Raw genomic sequence first — 22,336 nt, 5'->3', positions numbered from 1 at the left:
TGCCTTGGATCTGTGACCAAAACTGGGATCTCTAGACTCGAGCTGCTCTATCTGTTCAGCTGCATAATGGAAATTCTAACTACTGGAGGAGAGGGAGGCTGTGCTATTTGGGGGCAGGCATGTTTGGGCTGAGCCTGATATCCAGACACCTATCGATTTTAGGGGTTCCTTTAGCTGAATTTGCTCTACAGACCATTAGTCATTTTTTTAAAGGCTTGTGTTTGTTCATTCATGTTTGTTTCACACCCATCAGCTTTCGGTCGCAGTTTCAGTTGCCCAGAAGGGGCCTGGATTGCTGGGCTCAGCTGCTGAGATCACCTCCTCTGTCAGACAAGCTGCCTGAGAACACAGTGTTTTCTCTCAGTTAGAGGTAAGAGCAACTTGAAGGAGAGTTTCAGCTGGGGTTTATAGCCTTTTCACACCTCCTGTGGTCATTAGAGGAGGAGGCAGTGTGTCGTAATAGTTACAGCAAGGGACAGCGGGTTAGTAACATCAAAAATCCGGGGCTCTGTTCCTGATTCTGCCACCGAATGATCTTGGGACAGTCCTTTAACTGCTCCATGCCTCAGTTTCCCTACATATCATACTATGATAATAAGACTGTCCCTAAGTAGATACCTCTACGGGCCCTGTCACTGTAGCATCTGAATTATACTTGTCCACCTTTGTGCTTTGATGTTCTGGGTTGGAAGAGGCCATGGAAGTGTGTAGAGTTATTAGTGTCCTATTACCTTAAACATCCCACAATAGGTGTTGTCAGAGCAGGGGTGTTAACCCCAGTGTCCTGGATAAATTCTTAAGTTAGGTAATTTTATTCTGCCTACAGGTATTAAACACTCCTCCTTATAGCTTGAACTGGATTCTTCCTCTCTTATGGTGCTGTGTAACATTGTGCTCAGTTTAAAAACTGCTGCATTTCACTTCAGAGGTGGCTGCATCTCAGTGGCGCACGTGTTTGAAGCAATATTTTTTAAAGAGCAGTTCTACTCTGACTGTGTAAGAATGGCACGTTCTCATCAGCTGTCCCCTCTGTACATTTCGGATTCTTACTTGCTCACTTTAGTACCCAGCGTTTGGCCCATACAATTTTTGTTACTGATGATTTTGCACAAGCCAGAAAAGAAACAGCTTGACTTTCAAATCTCAGGATGCGTGTGCATCTTTGGCTGTAAGGGGAAAAAAACAGCCATCATTTGACTGGTATACTGAGCAAATCCACACCAAAAATCACTAAGACTCAATAAACATGGAACACTAAGGAGTCACTTTCCAGAACGGAACCAAACGTGGAATCTGAAGGCTAGCGAGAGGAACAACTGCATTGAAGATAAGATTTGAAGGAAACACAAGTCACAGTTAGAGATTATAAACTCTCTTTGTCGCACGGACCATCTTTTTGTTTTAAAGTTGAGCACGTGCTTTGCTGAACTGGAGCCTAGTATTGGACTTTACAAACAGATGGTTTTGCAGCTCCCATTGATTTGGTCTCCCACAGGGTCTTTCCCATTAACTGAGCAGTGGTTCATCAACAAAGGACTTTAAGACCAAGGGAAAGTCCTTCATTCTTGCTAGGCAAAACTCCCCAGCGACTTCAGTGGGAGTTTTGCTTAAGTAAAGACCACGGGATTTGACTCAGATTAACAGACACATTTGTTTCACACTCACTCATCTCTTAAGATTTGTGGCTTCTCCTCTTCCCCTGATGGGGCTGGGTTAGTCAAGGTGCAGAAGGGCTATTTGTTTAAGCTTTGCCGTATATTTCATTGTGTAACTCTTACGCCTTTGCCTTCTGTATAATACCCCTTTATAAGGGCTCTCTGGGGTGCAGAGATCAGCAGCTGCAGGGCATGCAGTTCAGTGCAGATTGTTTCAGAAGACACACACTGTGCTCGCTCTTGGAGACTTTACTTTTGTTCTTTCTTGCTTAGATGTTCCCTTAAATCTGAAATAAAAGCTCTTCCTGGCTGAAAGTACCTGTTTGCACATTGTGTATGGGAAACGCAACAGATGTAATCAGCTCTGATATATCGGAGGAAAGAGGAATCTTTATTATTACAGGCTCATCTCATCTTACGCGGGGGTTCCGTTCCGCGGTTAGCGCGTAAAGCGAAAACTGCGTATAGTCAAAATTACGTTGAGTTGAATGGCGGGCGGAATCGCCCGCACTACAGGTACAGCATTAAAATTGTTATATTTCTCTTTTTTTTTCCGTTTTGTTTTTGTTTTTGCCAACCACGTAAAGCTGAAATCGCGCATGTTAAATGCGCGTAAGATGCGACAGACCTGTATTTTATATTACAGCACCATAGCTATGCATAGAACAAACAAAAAAAATAGCCTCTACCCCAGGTCCTTACAATCAGAGAGGAGTAGGGCACCTGACCTCATTCCAAAGGCCACCCCAGGGATCCTTTGCTGGACTCTGAACCCCATCCCAGAGGTTGCACAGATAGCTGGATAAAACGCAGTGTGACACAGTGAGAAGGGAGGGCAGGCAAGGTGGGGTAGGAATGGGAGGGAGATGTGCACAGGCTATTAGAACAGGAGTACTTGTGGCACCTTAGAGACTAACAAATTTATTTGAGCATAAGCTTTTGTGGGCTACAGCCCACTTCATCGGATGCATGTAGTGGAAAATACAGTAGGAAGATATATATATACACAGAGAACATGAAACAATGGGTGTTACCATACACACTATAAGGAGAGTGATCAGTTAAGGTGAGCTATTATCAGCAGGAGAGAAAAAGAACTGTTTGTAGTGGTAATGAAAATGGCCCATTTCCCACAATTGACAAGGAGATATGAGGAACTGTGTGGGGGGGGGAATAAACATGGGGAAATAGTTTTACTTTGTGTAATGGCCCATCCACTCCCAGTCTTTATTCAAGCCTAATTTAATGGTGTCCAATTTGCAAATTAATTCCAATTCAGCAGTCTCTCGTTGGAGTCTGTTTTTAAAGTTTTGTTGTTGTAATATTGCAACTTTTAGGTCTGTAATCGAGTGGCCAGGGAGATTGAAGTGTTCTCCAACTGGTTTTTGAATGTTATAATTCTTGACGTCTGATTTGTGTCCATTTATTCTTTTATGTGGAGACTGTCCGGTTTGGCCAATGTACATGGCAGAGGGGCATTAGGCTATTAGGTTACCTGGTGTCACAATTCACGCTGTGTTAATCCCATTTCTTTACCTATATATTATTTATACATGTGAAGCGTGATTTTCAGAGCACCCATGATCTCAGCTGAAGTCAGTGGCAGCTGTGGGTTCTGTGCAAGGAAACAGCGTCTTCACTTGGTCCATCACTTTTGAAGGCTTTCAATAAGAAGTCACCCTGGTTTAGATTTTCCAGAACAGCCATCATCAGTAGTTACCTAGAGAAAGTAAAGAGAGATGATCCCTTCCCAGCGGTGATAATATTTTGGACCACCATATGGTCAAGAAAATGACAAACGCCACTTTGATTCCTCCATGTTGCCTCTACCACCACCCTGTAAATGCCGTTATTTATCCACCTGCATGTTTCATTTCTGACCCGTCTTTCCCGATTCTGCTACAAATTTAGAAAGGAAGTTTAAGAACCACATTTCATTCTTCACCTATGCACTTGGGGTAGCTGGGTGGTGTTAGTGGCCTGTGAGATACAGGAGGTCAGGCCCTTCTGGCCTTGAACTCTGTGACTTCATATGTACTTCAGAGTGGGCCCAGTGGCCAACTGGACAGCACAACAGACTGCCCTGGTCCTCATTCCGGGCCTGATCCAGAGCCCATTAAGTCAATGGAAAGACTCCCATTGACTTCAGTGGGCTTTGATCAGGTCCTTGCAGAGCGTAGTTATGCAGCTGCTGTCGGAATGGCCTCCTTGGAAGTTGGATTATTGGTTGTCTTCCTGTACCGAGCAAACATTTCTCCCCTGGCATAGATCCCTCTGGCTCTAATAAACGAAGGCCATCTCTCCAGTTACAGCAGCACATTGTACCGATATAGCTGTGCTGCTGTACAATCGCTTGTGTAGCTGCATTATGCAGACGGGAGAGAGCTCTCCTGTCGACATGGAAAATCAGCTCAAGAGCGGCGGTAGCTATGTCAGCGGGAGAGCGGCTCCTGCTGACATAGCGCTGGGCACATGAGCGCTTATGCAAGCAAAACATATGTTGCTCATGGGGTGTGTTTTCCCCCCACACACACCCCGACATAAGTACTAGTGTAGACATGGCCTACATTGAATTGTTTTTCTTTCTCATTTGGATTGTTTTGGAGGCGCTGGGGAGGGGGGTTTACAAAGTGACAATAAAAGGTTAGAAGAAGTTTATAGGAAGACTTTGAATTATTTAACATCTCTATTGTAGGGCGTATAATTCAAGGACCAAATCAATTCAAATTTTGCAAAACAAAAAGTTGTACTTTGGCACTAGATCGAACCAATCAATAAGGCAGCTGATATGACTTTTCTTGTGGAATATATTTGGGAAGGGCAAAATAGGACGTAAAAGAGAAACCCAGTTTCAATTTTAACCCTGGATTAGCAATTCCCACTGATTGATTTAGCTTATTAGAACTTATTCTTATACACCCATGCAAGCTAAGTGACTTATCCATGGTCACACAGCAAATCAGTGGCTGAACTGGGAGCAGAACCCAGGTGTCCTAGCTACTCGTCAACTAAGGGACACTAGAGTCAGATTCTCAGCTGGGGTAAATCAGAATAACTCTAACTGGAGTCATTGGCACTATGCCGATTTACACCAGCTGAGAATCGGTTCCACTCTCTCCTCCCTTAGGCTGTGTCTTCCTTAGGGGAAAAAAATGTGTTCTTCCGTCAAATTAGCTGAACATCCCTGAGGAAGACAAGGCAGTGCGTAGTTTTCACACAAGTGAACTGGTCGCGTTAAAGACTATGGGGGGAGCCTTGTCTTCACTCTGCTGCTAACTCGAATGAAGAGCACCCCCTTCTTTTCTGATGAAGACAGGGCCTTCGTGGCTAATGCTGTTGTGAAAAGAGCTAAAATCCCCATACAGGTCGTTCTCACCTGTCAGTGAGAGGAAGTGACGTGTCCATGTGAAGTTTGCATGGCACAAGATGCTGTGATGTGATCTCAGCAGCTGAGCCCAAGGATCCAGGCGTCTTCTGGCTCTTCGGGGCAGGCAGAGCTACCGCTAAAAGCCAACGGAGGTGAAACAAACAAATACAATCCTTAAATAACAAGTGGTCAATAAAGGCAAATTCAATTAAGATGAAACTCAAATATCTGCTCCCCCTTATTATTATGGGGTCAGTGCCAGGGGCAGAGGGATAAAGCTGCAGACCAGCCACTGACCATAGAATCATCCTCAACTCCCTCCCCCCCCCCCCCGCCCCCTGCTACCCATCTAATATCCAGATTGGAGTGCATGCTCCTCTCGCAAAGACCCCTCTGTGGCTGCTGCTGCTGGGCATGGCTCCCAATGCACATCTATGATGCTACATAAGTAATGAATAATCACCATATAAGATGGGGGAGGGGGGGGGAAGGGATAGCTCAGTGGTTTGAGCATGGGCCTGCTAAACCCAGGCTTGTGAGTTCAATCCTTGAGGGGACCATTTAGGGAACGGGGGTAAAAAATCTGTATGAGGATTGGTCCTGCTTTGAGCAGAAGGTTGGACTAGATGACCTCCTGAGGTCCCTTCCAACCCTGATATTCTATGATAACCACCTCTGCCTCTCAGCCCTGAGGGAGTGAGAAAGATCCCAGACACTCAAGAGATATTGGCCCGAGTCAGCCCATGGGGCAACAGGGAACAGCTGTGTATTTGATGATGTTTCACACAGAACCAGCTCAGCAAGATGCACCAATAACAGTCACTTTAGTGAATATGGCCTTAACTCCCTCCCATAGGCACTGACTTTTATTTTTCCTTGCAGGTGCCCCACAACCCTCTCTGCCCTGAGGCCCCGCCCTCACCCTGCCCCCTCCCCCAAGGCCCGCCCTCACTCTGCCTCTTCCCACCCCCCCTCCCTGAGGCCCTCGCTGCTCTCTGCCCTCCCCAAGGCACCCACCAGCTATGGTTGGTGGGCGCTAAGCTCCCACTATTTTTTTTCCAGCCCTGAGCAACCACAGAGTTGACACCTATGCTCCCTCCCCTTGACGTTCTCCTCACCGCATTCCTGACGGGTTTGCAAAGGAGGTACTTCATGTCCTTTCACTTCCTGCAGCATGCCATAGAGATCTCAGTGTAATGTTACTTAGCTAGTGAAAACCAAGGGGAGAGAAGAAATACAGATCCTCTACCTTTGTCACAGCGCACAGGCATCTGCTGCGGTATTTTCTTGTCCGTTCCATTTACTGTCCCGTTCTCCCCTATTGATAATTACAAGAGTTACATGTTCACAAATAATCACATGAACTTGGGTGATGTGTAATGACCTGGGATTGTGCAAAAAATCCCAGTGATGCTTTGTGAGATGGCGCAAGCTAAGAATTCCTAATTCACATAGGCCTTCCAAGCTTTGTAACACTTACTGTGCCTCTGTAAGAAGAAAATGGCATCGTGATATCCTTGTAAATAAAACTCACGGAGCACCTGCAGGGGAAACCACTCAGCGTTATAAAGGACAGTCATTCCAATTGCAAAAGAAGTGCCCCTGTAGGCAGTAGTCACAGTGTTGCCAACTCTTGCCATTTCATTGTGCATCTCGCAATATTTGGTGTTTTTCTTAAAGCACCAGCTACTGGAGTCATGTGATTTTTTTAAATTTTATTTACTTTATTTATTTATTGGTGAGCATCTCTGCTTTCATTAAAAAACATTGCTGTGGAGAAAAGCCTGAAAATTTGAATTCTAAAGGCTGAAACGGAAGGCAAATAGAATCTACCCAGAATTTTTTCCTAAGGCAATTTTTTTCTGAGGCAATTTTTAAGCAATCTCATGATTTGGGGTGGGGGCTGATTTATGATCCTCACATGCTTGGGGTTGGCAATACTGAAATGATCTGGCACTGTGCAGTCCCTGAGGCTACTCACCGGAGGACTGGGTGGGAAAATACTATAACTAAACCTGCACAAGTTCTCAACTGAGAGCTGGAAGGTGCTTCGGAAGAAGCTAATGCAGTTGAAATAGGCAGGGCAGTCCCTTGGGCAGATGTCGACCTCTCCTGTGTAAGGGGATACCGTGATCATGGAATCGGAGTCCGAGCCAGGCTGCACGTTAGTCATACCTCCATCAATGTAGCGCTGAGAAGACATGCGGTTTGAATCAGATAATGGTTCATCTTCTGTGTGAATCACAGCATGCTTATCTCGTGTACGCCTTAACAAGAGAGCCAAATCCCATTAGGAAGTCCAGATCACAACTTAAGCTCGTAAAATGGGAACTTTTGGGCCCGGTTCTCATTTACATTAAGGCTGCTTAACACTGGAGTGCAAATCACACTGATGCCCATTTTAAGGCCTTTTTACACTGTCTTAGTGCAAATGAGAATCAAGCCCTTATGTAGCTAATGCCATTAAATGAAGAGGGGTCTCGTGGTTAAGGCAACGGATTGGGAGTAAAGAGATCTAGGGAGCGGATCCTCAGTTGAAGTAAATCAGCACAGGTCCATTGCGTTTACTGGAGCAATTCCAATTCACACCAGGTGAGAACATGGTCTCTAGATTCTAGATGCCATTGTGTAGCTCTGGGTTCAGGACAGGCCCTTATAAGCATACTGCAAATGAATATAAACTTGTGCTAGCTGGGCACATGATAGTGCTAATGGCTCAAGCAAACACTTGCAACCTGGAGGGATCCATATGCCCAGACCTTAACTCAGCTCACTGGTTTCGTTTGCGCTTTCGCCTCCTCCACAGCTCCTAGCCAACCTGAAACTTGCATTAAAACTCAAGGGGTGTGAAGTCCCATGGACTTGAAACTGACAAAAATGCTTCTTGGAATAATAACCCACTAGGACCCCAGGCAGTAAGGACTGCACACCACAGCTGCATGCCTGAGATCCATGTCAGCCCACCGTCTGGTGGGATCAGAACATTTTCTGCCTGGAGCATTGGCAAAATGCACTCACCACGCCTTGGAAAGAGGGAGGGTTGAATCCACAATAGACAGGAAGGAAGCAGCTACAGATCACTGCCTGTGGGGAGAGGGGCAGAGGGTTACAGGTGAGTAGAGATAAATATTTTAGAGGCGCATCATCAACCAAGAAATTTCCCTCTGAAAATGCTGCACCTATTGTTACAAGTAACACCTCAGACTTACACGATGGGGCGAGCGTAGAGGGGAAACAGCCTGGTTGTCTTTATTTCGGTGTGTTGATGCTGTGCCGTTGCCAGCAGTTTGTGTACAGGCTCTTTGGCTGCTCTGTTGTTGGTTAGTTGCACTTTCCATCTGAGGTAGGGCAATGGACCAGGTGAGGCGGGGGCTAGTCTCATCTCTGCCACTGACTTGTTATGGGACCTTCTGCAAGTCACTTCCCCTCCCTCTACTTCACTTTTTCCATCTGTAAACTGGGCATAATGATGCTTTTCCTCCATACGGGGCCAGCTCTTCTACAGTCAGTGCTGCCCACTCATCTAAGACCAACACATTGTCACAACTGATTCAAATGAGGACTGAATTCCAAGAGCCTGTTAAAGGTTTGATTCCCATTGTGCTGCCTGATTGGAGAATTCCAGAGAAACTGATGGTGAATCCAGCTGGACAGCTCTATAAATTGCTAGGTCAGGGTGGAACTGGCATTTTCACTGATGGGCACAGATCATGCAACAGGCAGAGTCAGTCACTATGGGTTAATTTGTATGTGGCCGCTGCCTCCGTATCCAGATGGCCTCTGGATAAATAAGCCAACAAGAGTTAGAGCTGATGGAATATTTTGCTTATAACTTGATGCTCAGCTGGGGGTGGAGTCTCTGTGGAACCGGACCAAGCTGGAATTCTCCCGTCCCAGCCTGCACCTGCAGTTTGAGTTAAGCGCAACAGGATTCCTCTCTCCCTAATAAACTCAGTTATTTTCCTAGCGCATCGTCAGTTTAATTACTTCCCCCTCTTCTAAATACATAGGAAACAAAGCCACCGTTACCTGTATGAGCTCCTCCTTCGATCTGTACTCTGAAATGATGACGTTCTGTAAGTCCAACAAGCGCGTGAGGGAAATGCAAACCTTCCCCGAAGCCAGCTGGTGTGAGTTCTCCGGCAGCTCTTTACGCAGCCCCTTCTCTATCATCCGAAGCATACGGTAACCTGGACAAAGGGTGAGAATACTCGCTTTCCTGGCTTCTTCCATAGCTTCATGAAAAAATTCTTCTATCAGACCTGGGAGGGAGTAACCGATCTCGATTACCAGTGTTTATAGACAAAAAGAAACAAAGTATCTCACGTCCCAATAGCAGATGCTATACAGTGATGAGTGTGGTATGAGACCCTATAGAATAGAATATTCTAAAATCTGTAGACAAGAATGTTGTTGTTACTTGTCTTGTGGTGGTAGCTAGAATTCCCAGTCAGAGGTTTCATAGTGCTAGGTGTTGTACATGCAAGTAATGAAATGGTCTCTGTTCCAAGATGCTTATTGCCTAAGATTAAGAGAGTCAAGGGGAGCTGTGTGGTACGCATATAGAATTTGGCTCACGGTACCTTACAGTTAATTTGATACCTGGGTAACTTCAGCCTCCATTTAATTGGATCAGAACCCCAGGAACACAAATATTTGTGTTAAGAGAGACTAAGTATCTACACAGGTCCAATGTGTCTAGTGAGTCAAAATGTGCCAAACAAATAATAGCGAGTCCCATCTGTGAAGCCCTCCGCAATGATGGGCTAGGCAATATCCATTATTGTTTATTATTATTAAGGACCTGATCAGATTATCAGGGGGCACCATAAATAAGGCATTTGCAATCCACTCTGGCCCACAATCTGGGCCGTAAGCGTTTTATTTAGGGTGTAGCCCAGGGAGCAGGTTCACAGTCTGTGACCTTGTAATAGTAACAATGAATAATGCCCGATGGATGTTACTTTGCACGCCATTGGTAATATCTTCAGGGCTGATGCTCTCCATTATATGTTAGGCACATTTGGATTCATTGTAGCCTATCGTAATGTATAAATAATTAGCAGTATAAAGCGATCTCACCTAGCACTGGGTTATATGTGAAAACTGTTTCCAAGAAGAATCTCAGAGCATATCTTCTCCACGGTTGCAAAAGAAAGAGCTGTGAATCTGGGCTTTCCCAGTGATTCCTGCAGGGGGTGTTGGGCGGAGTGGTGTGATAAATATCAGGAGTCAAGGAGAAAACAAAAATCAAACAATCTGGCAGGTGGGAAACAAACTTTTCTCCCCTGCAGTTGCTATTTAGCTGACAGCTGAATTTTCACAAGAAAGCATTATGGCCATAAGGACATAAGAACGGCCGTACTGGGTCAGACCAAAGGTCCATCTAGCCCAGTATCCTGTCTTCCGACAGTGGCCAATGCCACGTGCTCAAGAGGGAATGAACAGAACAGGGAATCATCAAGTGATCTATCCCCTGTCGCCCATTCCCAGCTTCTGGCAAACAGAGGTTAGGGACACCATCCCTTCCCATCCTGGCTAATAGCCATTGATGGACCTATCCTCCATGAACTTATCTAGTTCTTTTTTGAACCCCGTTATAGTCTTGGCCTTCACAACATCCTCCGGCAAGGAGTTCCACAGGTTGACTGTGCGTTGTGTGAAGAAACACTTCCTTTTGTTTGTTTTAAACCTGCTGCCTATTAATTTCATTTGGTGACCCCTAGTTCTTGTGTTATAATAAGGAGTAAATAACACTTGCTTAGTTACTTTCTCCACACCAGTCATGATTTTATAGACCTCTGTCATATCCCTCCTTAGCTGTCTCTTTTCCAAGCTGAAAAGTCCCAGTCTTACTAATCTCTCCTCATACGGAAGCTGTTCCATACCCCTCATCGTTTTTGTTGCCCTTTTCTGAACCTTTTCCAATTCTAATAGATCTTTTTTGAGATTGGACAACCACATCTGATCCAAAGCATCCTGAGGTGAATGGAAAGACTTCAGAGGGCTTTAGCTCAACCGTAAATTGGCAGCGATCTCAATGTTGTAGATTTCACCTCAGGAGCAGAATCTAAATATTGCATCATAGACAATGACTTTTGTAACTGAAGACGTTTGCACATGTTGCTACTAGGCTGTACCTAACACCTCCCCAGTGTGCTTCACCCACACACAACATCACGAGACAGGTCCCTGGATTTGGTCCAACCTTACATCTCACCAGCCAAACCTCCTTTCAAAACCATGTTGGCTTGCGGAAGGGCAAACCCCCCTCACACTCATCTCTAAAAGAAAGGAATTGATGAGTTAAGAGAAACATCTTCCCCCTACTGTATCCTAACACCCAACAACGTGCAGAGCACGCAGACTCAGCGCCTCCTCCAAACACAGAGAGATGCTCCGTCCCCTCGTCCATCCACCTTGTGCTGCAATGCCAGGACCTTAACTTTGACTCCTCAACAACATTAGCAGGTTGGCGTAGGTACACTGGAGAAGTGTGTTTGTGGCTCGTTGGCAGGGAGATCTGGTCTGATGAGCTCCAGGATGCTTGTCAAACCAGTTCCGCGGGGAGGAAAAGGAAGTAAGATCCCTGGGCCAAAGGGGGTATGCATGAAGGATGCAGCAATATGCCGGTTATGGCCCACCCAATCCTCATTTATCCCTCTACCATCTTCTTACACATTGTCCCTTGATCCAGACCCCCTCCAGTCTTCTATTCAGGGCTCCCGTTCCCCATTGCCTCTGTCAGAGCTCAGGGCAACTGCACTTGTATTCCCCTCTGTGGTCCACCAACAGCACCCACTCTGTGCTCCCAGCAACTCAGCCATCACCTCTCGTGGGTAGAGACCTGTGTCTCTCTCCCTCTTGACCAGGGTTTTTCCATGCTGCACAGTTCCCTGCCCTGTGATATCCCCAGCAAGCCAGACTGCCTAAACAGCCCAGCGTCTGTGCTTTGCTGTCTCTTTGAAGGCAAGAAACAGCTGTAACTGGCAGCCGTGACAAGTGATCACACAGCCCTTTGTAAGCAAGCACATTTATTCTTAACATGAAAGCATTCCTGAGGAAACCTATTAAAACAATAAAAGAACCTACGCTCATGCTAACAAACTTACCAGAGATCACCCCTCACTCTGTGAGTGCTCTGGTAGGAGTCAGTCCTTCAAACCACAACAGGGGTTTTTCCTGTGGTTACAAATTCATAGCCTTAGCTCGAACTAGCACCCCCATGAATAGTTCAGTCTTTCCTTTATACAGCTGGGGCCTTTGATACTGAGACTCCAGGAGCAGTGATCATCAGAAAATGGTCCCCTCCTCAAAGGGTAGCCTGGGTTTTTGCATATCCAGAAGTGGGGAATTTGCATTCACCTCCACCTAGAGATTCCCCAGGAAAACCACGTTGACCCTCTTTGTCCCCAAAGTCCACTCTTGTCTGGCACATTGTTCAGTATCATACTTTGAAGTTCATAACACTTCCCAATGTTCACATCCCATCTCCGCTCTGGAGGTAGGTGACATACAATCCCAGCCCACACAAGCCATTTGTTTAATACAACGGACCCCAAACATACTTAAACTTAATTCAGTAAGGTCCCCCAGGGATATTGGAGGAAATTCCATATCTGTCACAACCTTCACTCTCAGTGGCTGCCCCCCGCTTCTCCAGAGATCAGGACAGTGCTGGCAGAAACCAGATGTTTGGGGCAAAATGCCAGAGGTTTCTAGGTGTAGCTCTCTGGAATTATGCCAAAGAGCAAGAGAAATAAAGATATAGAGAGCTTGACCAGAATAAGCCATTCCATAACAGCCCTAAGTGTGGGCCAGAGAATGACTCAATACCTAGTGGGTAGCGCAGTCACCTGGGAGACCCACATTCCAGTCATAGGCGCCAACTTCTGCTCCCGCCGGTGGGTGCTCAACCCCCCTCTGTCCCCGGCCCCGCCCTGACTCCACCCCTTCCATGAGTCCCCGCCCCTGCCCTGACCCATCCCCTCGCACCCCTGCCCCGCCCCCATTCCAACCCCTTCCCTAAAGTCTCCGCCCCCTCCCTGCCCCTATTCTGACTCCTTCCCCAAATCCCCGCCCCGGCCCCGCCTCTTCCCTGCCTCCCCCTCTGAGCACACCACGTTCCCACTCCTCCCCCCCCCTCCCGGAGCGGCCAAACAGCTGTTTGGCGGCAGCTGGGCAGGAAGCACTAGGAGGTAAGTGGAGGAGCGGGGATGCAGCGCACTCAGGGGAGGAGGCGGCAGAGGAGCTTGGCTGCCGGTGGGTGCAGCGCACCCACTAATTTTTTACTCTGGGTGCTCCAGCCCTGGAGCACCCACAGAGTCAGCGCCTATGGTTCCAGTCCCTACTCCACTGAATAGTTAAGTGTTTAGACAAAGTGCAATCTCTTCCACAGGAGAGCGCTCTGCCCCAGAATACACGACAGCTCAGTCATTAGGGCATCCGCCTGGGAGGCCTGTGTTCAAGTCAGGCTCCAAGTCAGGCAGAGTGGGGATTTGAACCTGGGTCTAACCACACCCCGCTAAGTGCTCTAACCACTGGACTGTTGGGTATGGGAGGGGGAAGCAGCATGCTCTTAGGGTGTCTCTGAGCATGCCTGCCAGATTGGTCCCCACAGGCAAAACAGATGGAGAAACGCCTAGTTTGGGACTCCCATTGGGACTTAGATGTGAGTTTGGCACCGAGCTGCTCAGTCATGTTAGGACTGAGGGGGTCGTGTGCACGCCCAGCTGCAGAAACTTAGGGGTCAGAGGTCTTTGGGTGGCAGCTGAGGAGCGGTTTTGTGAATGCCCATGATGCCTACATTTTACACTGAGGCACGTGCATCTCTCTTGTGAGTAGCTCTAAGTCACTTGCCCAAGGGCGTACAGGAATCTGTGACAGAACAGAGAATTAAACCCAGGTTTCTTCAGTCCTAAAATAGTGTCCTAACCACTGGACTAGCCTTCCTCTCATATATACAAGTCGCTACCCTCAGACATGCCAGGGGGACCCGATAACAATCTTCAAATATGCTAAGGGCTGTTATAAAGAGGACCAGGATCGATTGTTCTCCATGTCCTGAAGGTAGGATAAGAAGTAATGGGCTTCATCTGCAGCATCGGAGATTTAAGTTAGATGTGAGGGAAAACTTTCTAACCATAAAGGAAGTTAAGCTCTGGAATAGGCTTCCAAGAGAGATTGTGGAAGCCCTGTCATTGGTGTTTTTTAAGAACAGGTTGGACAAACCCCTGTCAGGGCTGGTCTAGGTTTCCTTGGTCCTGCCTCGGCACAGGGGGATGGACTAGATCAGTGTTTCTCAATCTTTTTGATACCAGGGACTGTCTTCCTGCCTTCCTAAATGGTGACAGGGAGATCTCAGGGACCGGCACCGGTCCATGGACCAGTCATGGGGAAACACTGGAGTAGCTGACCTCTTGAGGTCCTTTCCAGCCTTCCATTTATCTCAGTGGTTCCCAAAGTGGGGTTCGCGAACCCCTGGGGGTTCACAGAACGTTTCAGGGGGTTCGAAAGAAAAATTTCATTAATGGCGGCCAGAGGACTCTGCTGGGACCCAGTTGCAGGGCAGACAGCCCGAGCCCCAGGGAGAGCGGGGCCGGGCAGTTTGAGCCGGCAGCCCGAGCCCTCCCCTGTCAGCAGGGGAGCCGGCAGCCCGAACCCCAGCCCCAGCCCCAGGAATTTGCCAAATCTCATCTAAAGCCAGAACCACAGCCCTTCTTGTTACCACCAGCCACAACCTCACCCGAAACTAGAGGTGGGTGAAAAATACCAAGCATTTTTCACAGAAAGTTTTGAATTTTTTTCACATTTTTCAAAATTCCCCAAGAAAAATTTACAAAAAACTGAAACGGAAAAATGGTCCATTTTCAAAAACTGTTTTCATGAAACATTTTCTGATTTTTGAAAACCAAAAATGAATTTATTTTTATTCGAAACCATTTTTTTTTAAAACAAAAGCCAAAAAAACATTTTACAGAAACATTTTTGGTTTCTGGTTTTTCTATGTTCGTTAAAAAAAGTTTAAATTAAAAATATTTTTCAGAGGTTCATAGATTCCGGGCCCGGCAGTTGGGGCATCCATCACACTGAGGAAATTTAAACTTAAATCCCTGAAAATATTCATTTTTAGGAGGGGGTTCACGAGATTTCACAATTTAGTGAAAGGGGTTCGCGGGCTGTTAAAGTTTGGGAACCACTGATTTATCTGATTTTCTGCCCATTGAAATACCCCTAGAAGAAGCCGCGTTTAAAAATACACACATATGGAATAAAGTAAATCGACACCTTCCTTACCTACGTCAACTTCACATGCCACTGCTGCAGCTACAATTGCCCCACACGATGATCCGTAGACCTTGGATGCTGATCTCAGTATTTCAGGTGCCAATTCCCATAAAGCCTGCACCACTCCTACTTGGTAGTTTATAAGAAACCCACTACCTGAAAAAGAAAGAGAGATTGGGCTTCCGGGGCCCTCTGGATCTTCTTCAGCCATTGCCAACTACGCTGGGAGCTCAAACCTGCAGTTTGCAAAAGAGTTTGTGGGGTGCCAAGCAGCACTGAGCAGATTGTGCTTCTAGTCAGTGACAGAATGTCTGTCTTTTGCTGACGAGCAGTCAGCACTGAGGTGTAGGCAGGGTTGGGTGGGGACAGAAGACGCTTGGTCTTTTTATCTGACGCCATTCATCAACTCGTAGCAGTGGGATTGCACCATAGCACTTCGCACTCAGTAATTATGAAGGTTGCTTTCTTTATTGGTAATCACAGAGTACAAGTACAACACATTGTTTGTGCAAACAGTAATGACCCCGGTGACAAACTTCAAATGCATTTCCACCGAACTGGCACAGTTTTACCATATAGTAACAGTTTCCTTATCCACTACATGGGCATCATATACATTAGCGGAAACTTTACACAGTTGACTAGGGAGGAGTATAAAAATATTGCTCCAGCATACAGGGGTGTAATCAGGAAGGCCAAAGCACAACTGGAGTTGCAGCTAGCAAGGGATGTGAAGGGGAACAAGAAGGGTTTCTACAGGTATGTTAGCAACAAGAAGAAGGTCAGGGAAAGTGTGGGACCCTTACTGAATGGGGGAGGCAACCTAGTGACAGAGGATGTGGAAAAAGCTGAAGTACTCAATGCTTTTTTTGCCTCGGTCTTCACAGACAAGGTCAGCTCCCAAACTGCTGCATTGGGCAGCACAGTATGGGGAGGAGGTGAGCAGCCCTCAGTGGTGAAAAAACAGGTTAAGGACTATTTAGAAAAGCTGGATGTGCACAAGTCCATGGGTCCAGATCTAATGCATCCGAGGGTGCTGAGGAAGTTGGCTGATGTGATTGCAGAGCCATTGGCCATTATCTTTAAAAACTTGTGGCGATCGGGGGAGATCCTGGAAGATTGGAAAAAGGCAAATATAGAGCCCATCTTTAAAAAAGAGAAGAAGGAGAATCTGGGGAACTACAGACCGGTCAGCCTCACCTCAGTCCCTGGAAAAATCATGGAGCAGGTCCTCAAGGAAACCATTTTGAAGCACTTGGAGGAGAGAAAGGTGATCAGAAACAGTCAACATGGATTCACCAAGGGCAAGTCATGCCTGACCAACTTGATTGCCTTCTATGATGAGATAACTGGTTCTGTGGATATGGGGAAAGTGGTGGACCTGAGATACCTTGACTTTAGCAAATCTTTTGATATGGTCTCCCACAGTATCCTTGCCAGTAAGTTAAAGAAGTATGGATTGGATGAATGGACTATAAGGTGGACAGAAAGCTGGCTAGATTGTCAGGCTCAACAGTTAGTGATCAACGGCTCGATGTCTAGTTGGCAGCCAGTATCAAGCCAGGGGTTGGTCCTGGGGCCGGTTTTGTTCAACATCTTTATTAATGATGGATGATGGGGATGGCTTGCACCCTCAGCAAGTTCATGGATGACACTAAGCTGTGGGGAGAGGTAGATACACTGGAGGGTAGGGATAGGGTCCAGAGTGACCGAGACAAATTGGAGGATTGGGCCAAAAGCAATATGATGAGGTTCAGCAAGGACAAGTGCAGAGTCCTGCACTTAGGATGGAAGAATCCCATGCACTGCTACAGGCTGGGGACCGACTGGCTAAGCAGCAGTTCTGCAGAAAAGGACCTGGGGATTACAGTGGATGAGAAAGTGGATATGAGTCAGCAGTGTGCCCTTCTTGCCACGGGGGCTAATGGCATATTGGGCTGCATTGCATTGCCAGCAGATCGAGGGAAGTGATTATTCCCCTCTATTCAGCACTGGTGAGGTCACATCTGGAGTACTGTGTCCAGTTTGGGGCCCCCCACAACAGAAAGGATGTGGACAAATTGGAGAGAGTCCAGCGGAGGGCAACGAAAATGATTAGGGGGCTGGAGCACATGGTTTACAAGGAGAGGCTGAGGGAATGGTTTGTTTCATCTGCATAAAAGAAGAGTGAGGGGGGATTTGATAGCAGCCTTCAACTACCTGAAGGGGGGTTCCAAAGAGGATGGAGCTCGGCTGTTCTCGGTGGTGGCAGATGACAGAACAAGGAGCAATGGTCTCAAGTTGCAGTGGGGGAGGTCTAGGTTGGATATTAGGAAAAACTATTTCACTAGGAGGGTGGTGAAGCACTGGAATGGGTTCCCTAGGGAGGTGGTTGAATCTCCATCCTTAGAGGTTTTTAAGGCCCGGCTTGACAAAGCCCTGGCTGGGATGATTGAGTTGGGGTTGGTCCTGCTTTGAGCAGGGGATTGGACTAGATGACCTCCTGAGGTCTCTTCCAACCATAATCTTCTATGATTATTCTTAAGAAACAGCAATTAAAATTTCTGTACCAGTAAATTCCATGTCAGATGATTATATAGGTCAAGAGACAGAATTGCCTAACAGGGGTTCTCAAACTGCATTGCACCGCAACCCTCTTCTGACAAAAATTATTACACGACCCCAGGAGGGGGGACCGAAACCTAAGCCTGCCTGAGCCCCACTGCCCCAGGTTGGGGGGCCCAAAGTCCAAGGGCTTCAGCCCCAGGTCGGGGGCCTGTAACCTGAGCCCCGCCACCCAGGGATGAAGCCCTTGGGCTTTGGCTTCAGCCCCGGGCCCAGGCACGTCTAACTCCAGCCTTGGTGACCCCATTAAAATGGGGTCCCGACCCACAGTTTGACAACCACTGGCCTATTAGATAGAAAGCATGACAGCCTGGGCAAGCCTGGTTTCTATTCCCAGCATTGCTGGTGACCTGGAGCAAGTCACTTCAGTGCTTTGTGCCTCAGTTTCCCCATCATCAAATGGGAATAATGGCCCTCATCTCCTTTGTAAAGGGCTTTGCGCTCTATGGGTTGAAAGATGTATGTATCTGTGTATGAGCTTTCCCACTGAAACATATCCCTTGAAAGAAACTGTTTAGATACTGAAACGCAAGTTGGAAAAAAAATCAATTTTTAAAATAATCGATGGGTCAGAGTTAAGGTGATTGTGTTGCAGTGAAATGCATTTCTTTGTACTTATTAGAATTATGTGTTTGTTTATTATGGGTTTGATCCTGCCCCTTTGAAGACTATGAGAGTTTTGCCACTGACTTAACAAAAGCAGGAACAGACCTAGTGCCCTGTGACCATTGGGTTAAGGTGACCAGACAGCAAATGTGAAAAATCGGGATGGCGGTGGGGGGTAATAAGAGCCTATATAAGAAAAAGACCCAAAAATTGGGACTGTCCCTATAAAATTGGGACATCTGGTCACCCTACATTGGGTTAAGTGCATTATAAACACACAGTAAGAGACATTCCCTGCCCCAGGGAGCTTAGGGCCAGATTTTTAAAGGTATTGAGGCACTTAAGATGCAGATCAGCACCTAGTGGGAGTTAGGCGCCTAGGGAGGTTTGAAAATCCAACTAGAAGGTCAGTGGCAGAGCTGGGAATAGAGCCCAGGCTGGCAGCCCCTCATAGAGCAGCCCTGGAGTCTGGCAAAGCAGCGATTCAGGTCCTTAAACCAGGGTTTCCCCAGCTTTCACTGGTGGAACCTACTGGTTGGTGGATTGGCCCCTCCACGTACACCCTTTGTGTCTCATTGCTCCATGGCCTGGCATAGTTGCTACCATATCTATTCTCTCTCTCATGTTTTCTGCCTCTCTTTCCTTTTCTTTCCCTTCTCTTCTGTGTTCCTTTGCTTGCTAGTAGACCACATGCTGCCCAGCGTGCAGAGGGAAATGTCTGCCCATGAGTGGCTCTCAGTGGTTAAGCCATGTGCATTCCTGGGGCTGACCAGGGTGCCACATGAACAGAGAAAAGAAACTTGGGCTGCTGAGCCCTGGACAGGTGCATTAGGGTCTGCTGCAGGAGCAGGGAAGGCAGATGCATGGGGATTGGGTACATCCTGTGTGGAGCAGCATTCTCCACTCACTGCTCCTCTCCTGCGCCTTGCTCTCCCTGGACTAGTCTGTCACCTACCCCACCCCTGGTTGGGAAATACTGGTCTATGTTGCTGAAGGCCCAGCGTGCCTATTGAGCAGGGTGTAGCTAGTTCCAACAGGACTGAACAAAGAGGACTCATGAAGGCAACTCCCTCTTTAACACAGGCTCGGAAGATTTCCTTTCCAGGCCAACTCAATTTAAAAATTTTATTAAGATGATGTTAAAAAAAATAATAGTGAACAGAGTTTGAGCATAGAAGTTTCTGGTCATCAGGGAATAACATACAGATTATCGAGGGTGCAAAGTTTGGCTTAAAATCAGGTGGCATGAGGAATACATAATCTGCAATATCCCCGATTGGGGGTAAAAGGTTGATGGGTCAAAGTACAGACATTGAGATATGAGGGTATGAAGTTCATAGAGTGGTTGTGTTCGGGTGTGGAGTATAATGAGTGGATATGATGATGAGGATGGATTGACCCTCATTTGTTGAGATTTAATGTTCAGGGAGTTTATGGTTCCAGTTCATATGATCCAACGGAGAAGGTCACTTGGTCCCTTTCTCTTAGTGGGAGAACGATGTCACTCTGGCTCACGCCTCCTGGTACTGTCGGTGGCCGGTGATGTGCTCGATGTAGATGTCCCTGGATCATCGGATGGCGTCTGAGACCATGAGGCGCCGCATGAGACATGCGTAGCGTCGACCGATCCCGCAGGTCCGCAGCACACGCTCGTTGCAGGGGTCCCAGGCGCCCAGGGCTCCGACAATCTGGGCGTCCATCTGCACCTCATAGCCCTTCGCTCTCAGGTTGTCAGCCAGGGGGGCGTACTTTTCCAGCTTACGAGCTCGGGCTTTGCAAAATGCCGGAGTCCTATTCTCAAAGGAGACCGTGACGTCGACGAGGATGATCTTCTTCTGGGCCTCGTCGGTGACGACCACGTCAGGTCGTAGCTGGCTGTCAGTACCGGCGATGGTGCAGTTCACGGAGATCTCCCCCAGGCGTGGCGCGATGGCTTTCACCAGGCGGTTCTGGATGGCGTTGTGGCGCAGCTGCCAGACTCTGGAGTGGGGTTTGCAGCTGCACAGGACGTGGGGCAGGGTCTCGTTGGGGTAGCCGCACTTCCTGCAACGCTTGTCTCGGTTCCCGTGGCGGACGGCTCCGTTGAGCGGGACGCAGTTGAGCCGGGCACGGTGGATGAACCGCCAGTCGGCGAAACGGGCGAAGCCGCCCCCGGCGAGGAAGTGGTTGCTGGCGTCCCACTTCTCATGTTCCTGTGGGACACGATTCCTCTGGCTTCATGGCTGAGTCGAGTCTATCACTTCTCAGGTCTCATTCCAGACAGACAGACAGTTTTAAAGAACCTATGTGCCTCAGTTTCCCTATCTGGGTAAAGGGGGGATAATGACAAGGAGCTCCTTTGTAAAGGGCTTTGAGATCTAGGGATGAAAAGAGCTAGGCATTATTAATTTGGATGAAAGCCCCATCCTTTGGGATAATGAAGCCAGACAGCAGATAGCCATAGAAAAGCTAGCTGTGAGAAGCAGCCCTACGCTCTCTGAGCACCGCTGTAACTGCCTCACCTGGACGATTTCCTGCTGCTGCGATTATACCAGCAGACGGAGGATGCCATAACCACAGGCTGAATCTCTCCCTTCTGTGTGATTTCATTGTTTATATTAAGTACTTCATGAAGCTGGACTCCCCTGCTCGTTATTCGATGGCTGCAGGGACACATAAAAGGTCAGAGAGGCCTGTCGGGTCACTACCCCCAATCCCCCACCCCCCATGGGCAGGTCAGTACCACACTGGGCCCATCATGCTCCTGAGCAGGTCAGAGCACAGTCCCCCTATAAAGCAGGTCAACCGTCCCACTGCTGGGGCATGGCAAAGCCCTACGGGTGGGGCAGCTCAGGGATGTGCTAAACCCATCCTCCTGCTGGGGGAGGCAGGCTTTGGTCCCCCTCCATCGCTCTCCCATCCCCTCAGGGACCAAGTGGGAGAGTTGGGGCTCTGCAGAATGGCCCAAGGGAATGGGGGACTTATAGGGAGGGGGAGTAGGTACCTCATTGTCCTTTCTCCCAGTTGGCCGGTGCTACAAATGCATACACCCGTGAGTAATTTTACATACGTGCCTAGGCCCTCTGGCATCTAGAGCACAGCTCATTGGAGTCATTTACTCAAGTGCAGGACTGGATCCCAAGAAAAACTAGCCTGTAACCTAAGGACCTGCTCCTGCCCCCATTGATATTAATGGCTGAAACGCCCTTTAAAATTCAGTTCACACAGGCCTGGCTTTACAATCAAATCTAAATTACATGTCAGCTGTCGGTGCAGTGCCCCAAGCCACTGAGCTGGGGAAGGCCACTTGATCAATGAAATTAGTCATGTATAAGCTATTCCTCTGAAGAGTAATGATGAATTGTTGACAGCGTTCCAGTTCCCCTTCCGAAAGCTGATGCTGTCACCCTTCTGTGTACATTAAACTGACCTGGAGACTATAAGGTGGCAGGGTTGATTCTCATCTTGCTTTACGCCAACGTGAATCAGGAGTAAATCCACTGAACTCAATGTAGTTGCACCAGTGCTGATCAGATCAGACCCAGCCTCTCATTCTGGACAGGACTGTTCCTGCTACTTTGAAACAAGTTGGTGATTTTATTATCCATTTGATCACAGCTTTGCCTAGCACATGACAATGCTTTCATAGCAACTGCAAATTCTGTATAATAGGACTGGGAGGCATCTTTTATTACCAGGGATTCTGCCTACGGCTCTGCTTTTTCCCTTCTCTCTCATTCCAAATTCGAGGCCCTTAACTTACTAATTAAACATCCGTTTTCTATAGCTAGTGATTAAATTGTATCATATCTTCCTAAAGAGGGTGACACGGATCCAA

At 47.5% G+C, this 22,336-nt stretch overlaps 1 protein-coding gene across 1 annotated transcript; it reads right to left on the bottom strand.

The window, feature by feature from the left end:
• Nucleotides 1–1,136: 1,136 nt before the first annotated feature.
• LOC135877883 (omega-hydroxyceramide transacylase-like) lies at nucleotides 1,137–15,520 on the bottom strand. The gene is made up of 5 exons (XM_065403411.1): nucleotides 15,319–15,520; nucleotides 9,052–9,284; nucleotides 8,041–8,106; nucleotides 7,151–7,213; nucleotides 1,137–1,166 (listed from the first exon to the last, which is right to left on the bottom strand). The coding sequence occupies exons 1-5, from the start codon at nucleotides 15,518–15,520 to the stop codon at nucleotides 1,137–1,139; spliced, it is 594 nt and encodes a 197-aa protein (XP_065259483.1).
• Between the last annotated feature and the right edge of the window lie 6,816 nt (nucleotides 15,521–22,336).

Source organism: Emys orbicularis, chromosome 4 (genome assembly GCF_028017835.1).
Source record: "Emys orbicularis isolate rEmyOrb1 chromosome 4, rEmyOrb1.hap1, whole genome shotgun sequence".
NCBI lineage: Eukaryota > Metazoa > Chordata > Testudines > Emydidae > Emys > Emys orbicularis.
This window is presented reverse-complemented; position numbering and strand designations above follow the sequence as displayed.

Excerpts from the sequence above, each read along its gene's own strand:
- LOC135877883 (XM_065403411.1), bottom strand. The coding sequence starts at position 15,520 with ATGGCTGAAGAAGATCCAGAGGGCCCCGGAAGCCCAATCTCTCTTTCT. Across the intron at positions 8,107-9,051 it reads CGAAGGAGGAGCTCATACAG|GCAGTGATCTGTAGCTGCTT; the intron begins GTAACGGTGGCT and ends CTCTCCCCACAG. Across the intron at positions 1,167-7,150 it reads ACTCCGATTCCATGATCACG|CCAAAGATGCACACGCATCC; the intron begins GTATCCCCTTAC and ends TTCCCCTTACAG.